This window comes from Scyliorhinus canicula, chromosome 11 (genome assembly GCF_902713615.1).
Source record: "Scyliorhinus canicula chromosome 11, sScyCan1.1, whole genome shotgun sequence".
In the NCBI taxonomy this organism is placed as follows: Eukaryota; Metazoa; Chordata; class Chondrichthyes; order Carcharhiniformes; family Scyliorhinidae; genus Scyliorhinus; species Scyliorhinus canicula.
The window spans coordinates 2735115-2748455 of NC_052156.1; the positions used below are offsets into that span (position 1 = coordinate 2735115).

A 13341-nucleotide genomic window follows, 5' to 3' on the forward strand; every position below is an offset into this window, starting at 1 on the left:
GGTGGGAGGGAGCGAGGGTGGGAGGGAGCGAGGGAGGGAGGGAGCGAGGGAGGGACGGAGCGAGGGAGGGAGGGAGCGAGGGAGGGGAGGGAGCGAGGGTGGGAGGGAGCGAGGGAGGGAGGGAGCGAGGGTGGGAGGGAGCGAGGGTGGGAGGGAGCGAGGAAGGAGGGAGTGAGCGGAGGAGGGAAGTGAGCGTGGAGGGAGGGAGGGAGTGAGGGAGGGAGGGAGGGAGTGAGGGAGGGAGGGAGGGACAGTGAGGGAGGGAGGGAGGGAGTGAGGGAGGGAGTGAGGGAGGGAGGGAGGGAGTGAGGGAGGGAGGGAGGGAGTGAGGGAGAGAGCGAGGTTGGGGGAAGCGAGGGTGGGGGGAGCGAGGGAGGGAGGGAGCAAGGGAGGGAGGGAGTGAGCGTGGAATGGACGGAGGGAGTGAGGGAGGGAGGGAGGGAGTGAGGGGAGGGAGTGAGGGGAGAGAGGGAGGTTGGGGGAAGCGAGGGTGGGGGGAGCGAGGGAGGGAGGGAGCAAGGGTGGGGGAAGCGAAGGTGGGAGGGAGCGAGCGTGGGAGTGAGGGAGGCAACGAGCGAGGGAGGGAGGGAGCGAGGGGTGGGGGGAGCGAGGGAGGGAGGGAGCGAGGGAGGGAGGGAGGCAATAAGCGAGGGTGGGAGGGAGCGAGGGAAGGAGGGAGCGAGGGAGGGAGGGAGCGAGGGGAGGGAGTGAGGGAGGGCAATGAGCGAGGGAGGGAGGGAGCGAGGTTGGGGGAGCGAGGGTGACGGGGGGAGCGAGGGAGGGAGGGAGCGAGGGAGGGAGTGAGGGGGGGAGCGAGCGAGGGTGGGAGGGAGCGAGGGTGGGAGGGAGCGAGGGTGGGGGAAGCGAGGGTGGGAGCGAGCGAGGGTGGGAGGGAGCGAGGGTGGGAGGGAGCGAGGGTGGGAGGGAGCGAGGGAAGGAGGGAGCGAGGGTGGGAGGGAGCAAGGGAGGGAGGGAGCAAGGGTGGGAGGGAGTGAGGGTGGGAGGGAGCGAGGGGGGGAGGGAGCGAGGGAGGGACGGAGCGAGGGTGGGGGAGCGAGGGTGGGAGGGAGCGAGGGTGGGGGGGGAGCGAGGGTGGGAGGGAGCGAGGGTGGGAGGGAGCGAGGGAGGGAGCGAGGGTGGGAGGGAGTGAGGGTGGGAGGGAGCGAGGGTGGGAGGGAGCGAGGGAGGGAGGGAGTGAGCATGGAAGGGAGGGAGGGAGTGAGGGAGGGAGGAGGGAGTGAGTGAGTGAGGGAGGGAGGGAGGGAGTGAGGGAGGGCGGGTGTGAGGGAGGGAGGGAGTGACGGAGGGAGGGAGTAAGCATGGAAGGGAGGGAGGGAGTGAGGGAGGGAGTGATCATGGAAGGGTGGGAGGGAGGGTGTGTGGAAGGGAGGGAGGGAGTGAGGGAAGGAGGGACTGAGCGTGGAAGGGAGGGAGGGAGGGATCGAGGGAGTGAGGGAGTGAGCGAGGGAGTGAGCGAGGGAGGGAGTGAGCATGAAAGGAAGGGAGTGAGGAAGGAAGGGAGTGAGGGAGGGAGGGAGTGAGGGAGGGATGTGAGCATGGAAGGAAGGGAGTGAGGGAGCAAGGGAGGGTGTGAGTGAGGGAGTGAGCGAGGGAGGGAGTGAGCATGGACGGATGGGAGTGAGGAAGGAAGGGAGTGAGGGAGGGAGGGAGTGAGGGAGGGAGTGAGCATGGAAGGAAGGGAGTGAGGGAGCGAGGGAGGGTGTGAGTGAGGGAGTGAGTGAGGGGCATGGGTATTGGGGATCTGAGTGGAAATATCAATCCCTGTGTCAGGAATTTATTCTGTGGAGATGCCGGCGTTGGACTGGGGTGAGCTTGTGTTTGAATCAAACCTGTTGGACATTAACCTGGTGTTGTCAGACTTCTTACTGAGGAATTCATTCATTTGTGAATCATTTTCCCGCCGGCTGGCCAACCTGCTTTAAACAACTTGCCCTTTAACCTGGAGAAGGGTCAATTTCAACGTCCCCTGGGGAAGCTAAAATCATCCTCAATACATCAGGTGGGGCTCACTCGCTGGATCACTGTTACCTTGGGGTTAGAAGATCCCAGGAGTCCCACATCAAGGTTGACATTCCCAGCACAGGCTGTGGGCGGGGGGGGGTCTGCACTGTTGCAGGGTTGCTGAGGGAGTGCTGCACTGTTGCAGGGTTGCTGAGGGAGTGCTGCACTGTTGCAGGGTTGCTGAGGGAGTGCTGCACTGTTGCAGGGTTGCTGAGGGAGTGCTGCACTGTTGCAGGGTTGCTGAGGGAGTGCTGCACTGTTGCAGGGTTGCTGAGGGAGTGCTGCACTGTTGCAGGGTTGCTGAGGGAGTGCTGTGCTGTTGCAGGGTTGCTGAGGGAGTGCTGTGCTGTCAGAGGGTTGCTGAGGGAGTGCTGCACTGTTGCAGGGTTGCTGAGGGAGTGCTGCACTGTTGCAGGGTTGCTGAGGGAGTGCTGTGCTGTCAGAGGGTTGCTGAGGGAGTGCTGCATTGTTGCAGGGTTGCTGAGGGAGTGCTGCATTGTTGCAGGGTTGCTGAGGGAATGCTGCATTGTTGCAGGGTTGCTGAGGGAATGCTGCATTGTTGCAGGGTTGCTGAGGGAATGCTGCACTGTTGCAGGGTTGCTGAGGGAGTGCTGCACTGTTGCAGGGTTGCTGAGGGAGTGCTGCACTGTTGCAGGGTTGCTGAGGGAGTGCTGCACTGTTGCAGGGTTGCTGAGGGAGTGCTGCACTGTTTCAGGGTTGCTGAGGGAGTGCTGCATTGTTGCAGGGTTGCTGAGGGAGTGCTGCACTGTTGCAGGGTTGCTGAGGGAGTGCTGCAGTGTTGCAGGGTTGCTGAGGGAGTGCTGCACTGTTGCAGGGTTGCTGAGGGAGTGCTGCACTGTTGCAGGGTTGCTGAGGGAGTGCTGCACTGTTGCAGGGTTGCTGAGGGAGTGCTGCACTGTTGCAGGGTTGCTGAGGGAGTGCTGCACTGTCAGAGGGACAGTTGTGAGGGAGTCACAGAATTTTTACAGCACAGAAAGAGGCCCTTCAGCCGGAAATGTCTGTGCCGGTCATCAAGCACCGATCTACTCTGGTCCCATTTTCCAGCACTCGGTCCGTAGCCTTGTGTCGCTGCGGCATTTCAAATGCTCATCAAAATACTGTTTAAATGTTGTGAGGGTCTCTGCCTCCACCAGCCTTCCAGGCAGCGAGTTCCAGACTCCCACCCCCCTCTGGGGGAAAAGGTTTCTCCGCACATCCCCTCTCAACCTCCCGTCCCTTACCTTAAATCTCTGCCCCCTGGTCATTGAGCCCTCCGCTATATCCACCCTATCTGTGCCCCCTCATAATTTTGTCCACCTCAATCAGGTTCTCCCTCAGATCTCTCTGCTCCACTGAAAACAACCCCAGCCTAACCAGCCTCCCTTGGTAGCTGAGACGCTCCAGCCCAGGCACCTTCCTGGTGAATCTCCTCTGCCCCCTCTCCAGGGCTATCACATCCTTCCTATAGTGAGGGGACCAGAGCTGCACACAGTACTCCAGCTGTAGCCTAGCCAGTGTTTATACAGCTCCATCATACCCTCCCTGCTCTTATATTCACTGCCTCGGCTATTAAAGGCAAGAATCCCATTGGCCTTGTTAACCTCCTTTTCTGGTTTCCTCCCACAGTCCAAAGATGTGCAGGTTGGGTGGATTGGCCATGAACAATTGTCCACATTTCTATGATTACCCTAGGGCAAACGTTTGGCGCAACATTTATTTTTTTTCTTTCTTTCTTTCTTTCTTTCTTTCTTCTTTCTTTCTTTCTTTCTTTCTTTCTTCTTTCTTTCTTTCTTTCTTCTTTCTTTCTTTCTTTCTTTCTTTCTTTCTTTCTTTCTTTCTTTCTTTCTTTCTTTCTTCTTTCTTTCTTTCTTTCTTTCTTTCTTTCTTTCTTTCTTTCTTTCTTTCTTTCTTTCTTTCTTTCTTCTTTCTTTCTTTCTTTCTTTCTTTCTTTTCTTTCTTTCTTTCTTTCTTTCTTTCTTTCTTTCTTTCTTTCTTTCTTTCTTTCTTTCTTTCTTTCTTTCTTTCTTTTCCTTCCTTTCTTTCTCTCTTTCTTTCTTTCTCTTTCTTTCTTTCTTTCTTTCTTTCTTTCTTTCTTTCTTTCTTTCTTTCTTTCTTTCTTTCTTTCTTTCTTTCTTTCTTATCTATCTCCCTGTCCTGCTGCCGTCAGAGATCAGTGAACCTGCACAGCAAAGTCTCTCTGATCCTCAGGACTGTTCTTGGTGTATTCCCTTGGTTTGCTAGTCCCTTCAAAATGTATCAGCTTAAATTCCATTTTCTATTGTCCTGCCCATCTTACCAGCCCGTCTCTATCATCCTGTAATGATGGCTTTCCTCCTCACTATTTACCACATCATCAATTTTCGTGCCATCAGCGAACTTACTGATCATACCCCCCACACTCACATCCAGATCATTAATGTACACGACAAACAGCAAATGGCCCAGCACCGATCCCTGTGGAACCCCACTGGACACAGGCTTCTAGTCAGAATAACAACCGCCAACCATCGCCCTCTACCACAAAGCCAGCTTTGGATCCAATTTTTCAAATTGCCTTGGATCACATGGGCTCTCACTTCCTAGGTCAGTCTCCCATTGGGACCTTGTCAAAGGCCTTACTGAAATCCATATAAACGACATCAACCGCACTGCCCACATCTACACACCTGGTCACCTCCTCAACAAATTCAATCAAACTTATTAGACACGTGCTGGAATTCTCAGGTTGTTGAGATTCTCTATTCCCGTACCAGCCTCCCCGGACAGGCGCCGGAATGTGGCGACTAGGGGCTTTTCACAGTAACTTCATTGAAGCCTACTCGTGACGATTAGCAATTTTCTATTTTCTATTCTCTGGCAGTGCATTCCCGCCCGCAGGGTTCCTGGCAGCTTGGAGTGGCTTGATTGGCATCGTAGAGAGTAGAGAATCCCACTGTGTCCGAATGGCTCATCGCCGAGATACACGCGCTGGCAACCGGAGAATCCCACTCCACCATCTCCCCCCCCCTGACAAAACCACGCTGACCATCCTTAATCAATCTTTACCTCTCCAAGTGGACATTAATTCTGTCCCTCAGAATTTCTTCCAATTATTTCCCTTCCACTGACGTTAGACTCACTGGCCTGGAATGGCTGCTTTTATCCAACTTCCCTTCTTGAATAATGAACCATAGAATCAGAGAATTCCTCCGGTGCAGAGGGGGCCATTCGGCCCATCGAGTCTGTACTGACCCTCTGAAAGAGCATCCTACCTAGGCCCACTCCCCCACCCTATCGCTGTAATCCCAAACCCCCACACCACCTCACCTGAACATCTTTGAACTGTGGGAGGAAACCGGAGCACCCGGAGGAAACCCATGCGGACACAGCGAGAAGGTGCAGACTCCACACAGACAGTGACCCAAGCCGGGAATTAAACCCGGGACCCTGGTGCTGTGGGGCAACAGTGCTAACCACTGTGTCGCCCCGGGTACCACATCAGTTGTTCTCCTGTTCTCTGGCAACCTCTTCTACACCAGAGAGGATTTGAAAATCAGTGTCAGAGCCTCTGCGATCTCCTCCCTTGTCTCACATGGCAGCCGAGGACACATATCTGGCCTTGGAGATAGTGTTCTGTTGTAACTCTACTAAAACCGCTCACACCTCATCCCTCTCAACGCTAATCTAATCGATTATATTGCATCCCCATCCTGATTTCTATACCTTTCAATACCTTTCTACTTCTCCGTAGTGAACACAGATGTAAAGCTTCATATAAAACCACACCGCCACGGGCTGGTTAGCTCACTGCGCTAAATCGCTGGCTTTTAAAGCAGACCAAGGCAGGCCAGCAGCACGGTTCGATTCCCGTACCAGCCTCCCCGAACAGGCGCCGGAATGTGGTGACTAGGGGCTTTTCACAGTAACTTAATTGAAACCTACTCGTGACAATAAGCCATTTTCATTTCCATCTTGTCACTTTGGTCCCTAATGGTCCCCATTCTTTCCCTGGTTACCCTCTTGCCCCGAGTATATTTATCAAACTCACGGGATTTTCCATTATTTTACCCGCCAGTGTTTTTTATGCCCCCTCTTCGCTCTCCGAGTTTATTTTTTATGTACCGCCCTGCATTTCAAGCTCCTCCAGGGCATCCACTGTCTAATTGAGCCCCTTGTACCTGCCACAAACCTCCCATTTTACCCTTATTCACCCAGGCTTCTCTGGACCTTTTGGTCCCAGGGTGCCAGTGACAAGGGGTGGGGCCTTGAAGGGAGGGGCCTCAAAGGGGGAGGGACCCAAAGGGGCAGGGCATGAACAAAGGGGCATTTGGCGACAACAGAGCAGAGTGTCGCTCACTTACATGGGGGAAGGTGCTGATGCCGGCATGGCCGGGGGGGTGGGGGAGAGAGGACGGGGGGGACGGGACGGGACGGGGGGGGGGGGGGGGGGGGGATGTGGTCACCTTGATGCCCACCCGGTATGGGTGAGTGACCCGAATATTTAGTAGTGATGGGGAGGTTGCCCCTCTGAGGTCAAGGGTTGGGGATGTTCTGCTTGTCTGTAGTGGGGGGGGGGGGGGGGGGGGGGGGAGGGGAGGGGGGGATGATATCATTAACTTTGAGATTGGGTGGGGGAATGCCGGGGGTGATGGAGCTGTTGGCTGAGTTTGGGGGCTTCTCGGGCTATAAGTTAAATTTAGGCAAGAGCGAGGTATTTGTAGTACACCCGGGTGATCAGGAGGAGGGAATTGGGAGACTCCCATTTAAGAGGGCAGTGAAGAGTTTCAGATACCTGGGGGTGCAGGTGGCCAGGAGTTGGGGGACTCTCCATAAGCTTAATTTTACCAGGCTGGTGGAGCAGTTGGAGGAGGAATTTAAAAGGTGGGACATGGTGCCGCTATCGTTGGCGGGTAGAGTGCAGTCCGTCAAAATCACGGTTCTCCCGAGGTTCCTGTTCCTTTTTCAGTGTTTGCCCATCTTTATCCCTAGGGCCTTTTATAGGAGGGTGACTAGCAGCATCATGAGCTTTGTTTGGGTGCATGGGACCCCGAGGGTGAAGAGGGTCTTCTTGGAGATGGTGGGGGGCTGGCGTTACCCAATCTCTCGGGGTATTCTTGGGCGGCCAATGTGTCAATGGTGTGCAAGTGGGTGATGGAGGGGGAGGAGGCAGCATGGAAACGGTTGGAGATGCGTCCTGTGGAGGCACAAGCCTGGGGGCCCTGGTAACGGTGCCGTGGCCGCTCCCTCCCATGAGGTATACCACGAGTCCGGTGGTGGCGGCTACCCTCAAGATTTGGGGGCAGTGGACGCGACATAGGGGAAAGTGGGAGGCTCGATGGAGGCTCCGTTAAGGGGGAACCATCGGTTCATCCCGGGGAACATTGATGGGGGATTTCAGGGTTGGCACAGAGCGGGAATCAGACAGCTGAGGGACCTGTTTATTGATGGGAGGTTTGCGAGCCTGGGGGAGTTGGAGGAGAAATCTGGGCTCCCCACGGGAAACATGTTCAGGTATCTGCAGGTAAAGGCATTTGCTAGGCGGCAGGTGGAGGGATTCCCTTTGCTTCCCGTGAGGGGGGTGAGTGACAGGGTGCTTTCGGGGGTCTGGGTCGGGGATGGGAAGATATCTGATATCTACAAGGTTATGCAGGAGGCGGAGGAGGCATCAGTAGAGGAGCTTAAAGCTAAGTGGGAGGGGGAACTGGGGGAACAGATCGAAGACGGGACATGGGCTGATGCCCTGGAGAGGGTAAATTCTTCCTCCTCGTGTGCGCGGCTTAGCCTCATCCAATTCAAGGTGCTGCACCGGGCCCACGTGTCCGGGTCTAGGATGAGTAGGTTCTTTGGGGGTGAAGACAGGTGTGTCAGGTGTTCGGGGAGTCCAGTGAACCATGCCCATATGTTCTGGGCATGCCCGGCACTGGAGGAGTTCTGGAAGGGGGTGGCGAGGACGGTGTCGAGGGTGGTGGGATCCAGGGTCAAGCCAGGATGGGGACTCGCGATCTTTGGGGTTGGGGTGGAGCCGGGAGTGCAGGAGGCGAAAGAGGCCGGTGTGCTGGCCTTTGCGTCCCTAGTAGCCCGGCGAAGGATCTTGCTACAATGGAAGGATGCGAGACCCCCAAGCGTGGAGACCTGGATCAATGACATGGCGGGTTTTATTAAGCTGGAGAAGGTCAAATTCGCCCTGAGAGGATCGGTACAAGGGTTCTTTAGGCGGTGGCAACCTTTCCTCGACTTTCTGGCTCAACGATAGGGTACGGGGACAGTAGCAGCAGCAACCCGGGGGGGAGGGGGGGCAAAAGGGGGGGGGAGGGGGGGGGGAAAGGGGGGGGAGGGGGGGGGAAAGGGGGGGGCATTGACTATGTTTGTTTATTTAATTTTAATTTATTTTTAAGTTCTCTTGTTGTTTAGTGGGATTGGGGGGGGGGGGGGGGGTGAGATACATGCGTTGATACGGCCTTGGGGGTGTTACAGATACTGTGGGGTTTTATTGTTGCTTTTCATTGTTTGTTGTTATATTTTCTGTAAAAAAGTTTCAATAAAAATTATTTTTAAAAAAACTTTGAGATTGGGGTGCCCTGATCGCTGCCGCCTGTTTAGGCTCTGCCCCTCTCTAGGCCCATGGAAAACATGCCCCTCCAGTTCAAGAAATGATTTAAGTGTGGGAAGATCGCCATTAGAATGGTTCCTGATCAGCCGGCCTGATTCCCACCGATTTGCGCCTGAAACAACATTTTGTAATTTTAGGGGAAAATTCCCCCCCAAAATCTTTGATGGATAAAGAGGTGATTGGGAATATTTACCATGTTGCAGAGCTGAGTGTGAGAATGTTCCGGATGACATCGGCACGGCTCACAACCGTCCAAACTGCCAAAGTTCCAGTAGTGGGGGCCACATTGGTCGCAGTTCCTCCCGATGACATTCTCTCTGCAGGGGCATTGCCCACTAACCCGCTCACACTGGCAGCTCTCTCTGGAGCTACACTGGGACTCCAGCGTACCCTGGATGTTACACGTACAGCCTGAAATAACAATAACAGTAACAATAAAGGGTGAATGTAATGTTAGCACTCTAGTCTCTAGATGGTGCTATTGAGCTACCATATAAATATCAGATGTCTCCTTGGCTTCGGGGGGGGAGAGTGGAAGAGAGCCAGAATGAGTAGAGGTGAGATAGTTTAGCTGATAGCATAGTTTAGTATTGTAGAAGTGTTGTGTATTGTTTACTTATCTAATTCCTTAGCAAATGTTCGAATCTAAATACGTGTAGTGCAATTAATTAGCTTTGTTTCTTAAACACTGCTTGCTGTTCTTTCTCAACACTACAACCCTCACCGTCCTAAAGAACAATACAAAGAGCACAATAGGGGCAAGAGAAGATCATTACCCCACCCCCCCACCCTGCCCAGAACCTGCTCCGCACTGTCAGAGGGTCAGTACTGAGGGAGTGCCGCACTGTCAGAGGGTCAGTACTGAGGGAGTGCTGCACTGTCAGAGGGTCAGTACTGAGGGAGTGCTGCACTGTCAGAGGGTCAGTACTGAGGGAGTGCTGCACTGTCAGAGGGTCAGCACTGAGGGAGTGCCGCACTGTCAGAGGGTCAGTAGTGAGGGAGTGCAGCACTGTCAGAGGGTCAGTACTGAGGGAGTGCTGCACTGTCAGAGGGTCAGCACTGAGGGAGTGCCGCACTGTCAGAGGGTCAGTACTGAGGGAGTGCCGCACTGTCAGAGGGTCAGTACTGAGGGAGTGCTGCACTGTCAGAGGGTCAGTACTGAGGGAGTGCTGCACTGTCAGAGGGTCAGTACTGAGGGAGTGCTGCACTGTCAGAGGGTCAGTACTGAGGGAGTGCCGCACTGTCAGAGGGTCAGTACTGAGGGAGTGCCGCACTGTCAGAGGGTCAGTACTGAGGGAGTGCTGCACTGTCAGAAGGTCAGTACTGAGGGGGTGCTGCACTGTCAGAGGGTCAGTACTGAGGGAGTGCCGCACTGTCAGAGGGTCAGTACTGAGGGAGTGATGCACTGTCAGAGGGTCAGTACTGAGGGAGTGCTGCACTGTCAGAGGCTCAGTACTGAGGGAGTGCTGCACTGTCAGGGGGTCAGTACTGAGGGAGTGCTGCACTGTCAGAGGGTCAGTACTGAGGGAGTGCCGCACTGTCAGAGGGTCAGTACTGAGGGAGTGCCGCACTGTCAGAGGGTCAGTACTGAGGGAGTGCTGCACTGTCAGAAGGTCAGTACTGAGGGGGTGCTGCACTGTCAGAGGGTCAGTACTGAGGGAGTGCCGCACTGTCAGAGGGTCAGTACTGAGGGAGTGATGCACTGTCAGAGGGTCAGTAGTGAGGGAGTGCAGCACTGTCAGAGGGTCAGTACTGAGGGAGTGCTGCACTGTCAGAGGGTCAGCACTGAGGGAGTGCCGCACTGTCAGAGGGTCAGTACTGAGGGAGTGCCGCACTGTCAGAGGGTCAGTACTGAGGGAGTGCTGCACTGTCAGAGGGTCAGTACTGAGGGAGTGCTGCACTGTCAGAGGGTCAGTACTGAGGGAGTGCTGCACTGTCAGGGGGTCAGTACTGAGGGAGTGCTGCACTGTCAGAGGGTCAGTACTGAGGGAGTGCCGCACTGTCAGAGGGTCAGTACTGAGGGAGTGCCGCACTGTCAGAGGGTCAGTACTGAGGGAGTGCCGCACTGTCAGAGGTGCCATCTTTCTAATGGAACAGAAATTGTGGTCTTGCCTGCCACTCAGCAAGATGTTCAACTTGATCAGGAGATTTATTGCATGTGTCCTGGTCCAGATTCATCTATCAACCAATACCAAAAGTCAGATTACTTGGTCATTCTCACATTACTGTTTGTGGGATTTTGCTTTGTGCAAATTGGTGCTGAAAGCGACTAAATTTCAAAAACACGCCCTCGGCTGTGAGGTCCTCTTAGACATTCCGAAGCTGTGAGAGGTGCGACAGAAATCCACGGCTTGCTACCATTCTTCAAAACATTCTCCGTTCTAGTAATCTACAGTGTGAAAAATAAAACTTTAAATCTCCCTTCAGCCCCGCCTTGACCTTGGTCTTCACACCCTCTATTGGCTACAGGTTCTCCTCCACTCCCCCCTGCCTGGAACCCTCTGTCCGCCCTCTCCGGTTACAACACCAACCATCGGGCAGTGAGAGCTTGGAAAGTATGACCCTAAAGGAAGTAAAGGCTAAATTGTGTGCCCCCACTCACATAGAATATACAATACAATATACAGAGCATGCCCCATACTCACGCCTACAGTCCCGCAGGAGAGGGTTGCCATAGTAACCGGCCTTGCAGGCTTCGCAGTGATCTCCATCAGTGTTGTAGAGACACTTCAAACACCGTCCCGTGTGTGGGTGACAGGATCCGGGATCCGTCACATCAATGTTATTATTGCACTGACAGGGCCAGCACTTCCCTCCTCCTACCTCGGCGTTACCATAGTAACCTGGTGCGCACTTATCGCAACGCGATCCTACAGTAGCGGAAAAAGTAAATCAGTTGTTAATTTAACAAAGGACATTTACATTGTCTGATCATTCACTCCCTCCAGTGCCAACACACGGTGGCAGCCGTCTGTACCATCTACAGGATTCACCGCAGCAACTGGGCAGCACGGTAGCATGGTGGTTAGCATAAATGCTTCACAGCTCCAGGGTCCCAGGTTCGGTTCCCGGCTGGGTCACTGTCTGTGCGGAGTCTGCACGTCCTCCCCGTGTGTGCGTGGGTTTCCCCCGGGTGCTCCGGTTTCCTCCCACAGTCCAAAGATGTGCGGGTTAGGTGGATTGGCCATGCTAAATTGCCCGTAGTGTCCTAAAAAGTAAGGTTAGGGTGGGGTTGTTGGGTTACGGGTATAGGGTGGATACGTGGGTTTGAGTAGGGTGATCATTGCTCGGCACAACATCGAGGGCTGAAGGGCCTGTTCTGTGCTGTACTGTTCTATGTTAACCTGCAGACTGCCTCAGCAAAACTTCAACGGTGATTTTAAATGTTCTAAAATCACAAGATAATTACTGAGGAGAAAGGCCATTCAGCCCATCTTAACTCGTGTTAACACTGCAACATACATTGCTTCTCACTATTGTATTACCTCCAAACTTATAAGACCCTCACTCAATATTTAACCTGGGTGGAGGTGGTACGATTATAACGTTTCTGGATGATATGAAACTTGGCAGAATGTTGATAGTGGTGAGGGTAGACAGAGGTTTCAAGGTGACATGAAACAGGCAGGTTGTGGGTGGAGCTCAAGGTCAAGGGCAATGAAGTGTTTGCATTTTAGGAGGTTTGATATGGAAAGACAGCGAAGTGTAAATGGGATAATTCTGTAAAGTATGGATGATCAGAGAAACCATCGCGTCTGAAAATAAACAATCCCGAAAGGTGGCGGGGGAAACTGATTCGGCGATTTTAGCAAAAAGGTTAGGAGTTACTTGGGTTTCTAAATAAAGGATTGGAATATAAAAAAAAACAAGAGTTCCTGCTAGATGAATTACTGATTAGATCGGAGCTGGAATATTGTGGACATATCTGGTCACCACACTTCAGGAATGATGTTAAAGGCCTGGAAAGAGTCCAGAGAAGATTTACAGGATGTGACCAGCGATGAGGGACTTCAGAAACCAGGAGCGATTCGAAAGGTTAGGATGGTTGGGGTTAAGTCTGCGTTTCTCAATCGCACGGTGGCACAGTGGTTAGCACTGCTGCCTCACAGCGCCAGGGTCCCAGGTTCGGTTCCCGGCTGGGTCACTGTCTGTGCGGAGTCTGCACGTTCTCCCCGTATCTGCGTGGGTTTCCTCCGGGTGCTCCGGTTTCCTCCCACAATCCAAAGACGTGCAGGTTAGGTGGGGTTACAGGGATAGGGCGGGGGAGTGGACCTAGGTAGGGGCTCTTTCAGAGGTACAGTGCAGACTCGATGGCTGAATGGCATCCTTCTGCACTAGATTCCCTAATCTCACACAGGGCTGGCAAACACAGAGGTTCAACTGTATTTCTAAGATGGCTCAGATAGATGTACTTTGTGGATTCAGCAACTATTCCTCATGGGGGACATCCCAGCTGTAATTGCTACTCGCTGCTGGCCACACGCTGCTCCACATTCTGGCTATATACATAGAACATAGAACAGTACAGCACAGACAGGCCCTTCGGCCCTCGATGTTGTGCCGAGCAATGATCACCCTACTCAAAACCCACGTATCCACCTATACCCGTAACCCAACAACCCCCTACCTACTTTTAGGACACTACGGGCAATTTAGCATGGCCAATCCACCTAACCGCGACATCTTTGGACTGTGGGAGGAAACCGGGAGCACCCGGAGGAAACCCACGC

General features: G+C 54.0%; 1 protein-coding gene across 1 annotated transcript in view; it reads right to left on the minus strand.

The window, feature by feature from the left end:
• Positions 1–13341, minus strand: part of lamb2l (laminin, beta 2-like) — a 268095-nt gene that overhangs the window by 39304 nt on the left and 215450 nt on the right. The window contains exons 28-29 of the mRNA XM_038812008.1: positions 11257–11481; positions 8805–9022 (exon numbers count right to left, since the gene is read on the minus strand). Coding sequence (XP_038667936.1) covers positions 8805–9022; positions 11257–11481 — 443 coding nt within the window. The remainder of the gene's footprint in view (positions 1–8804; positions 9023–11256; positions 11482–13341) is intronic.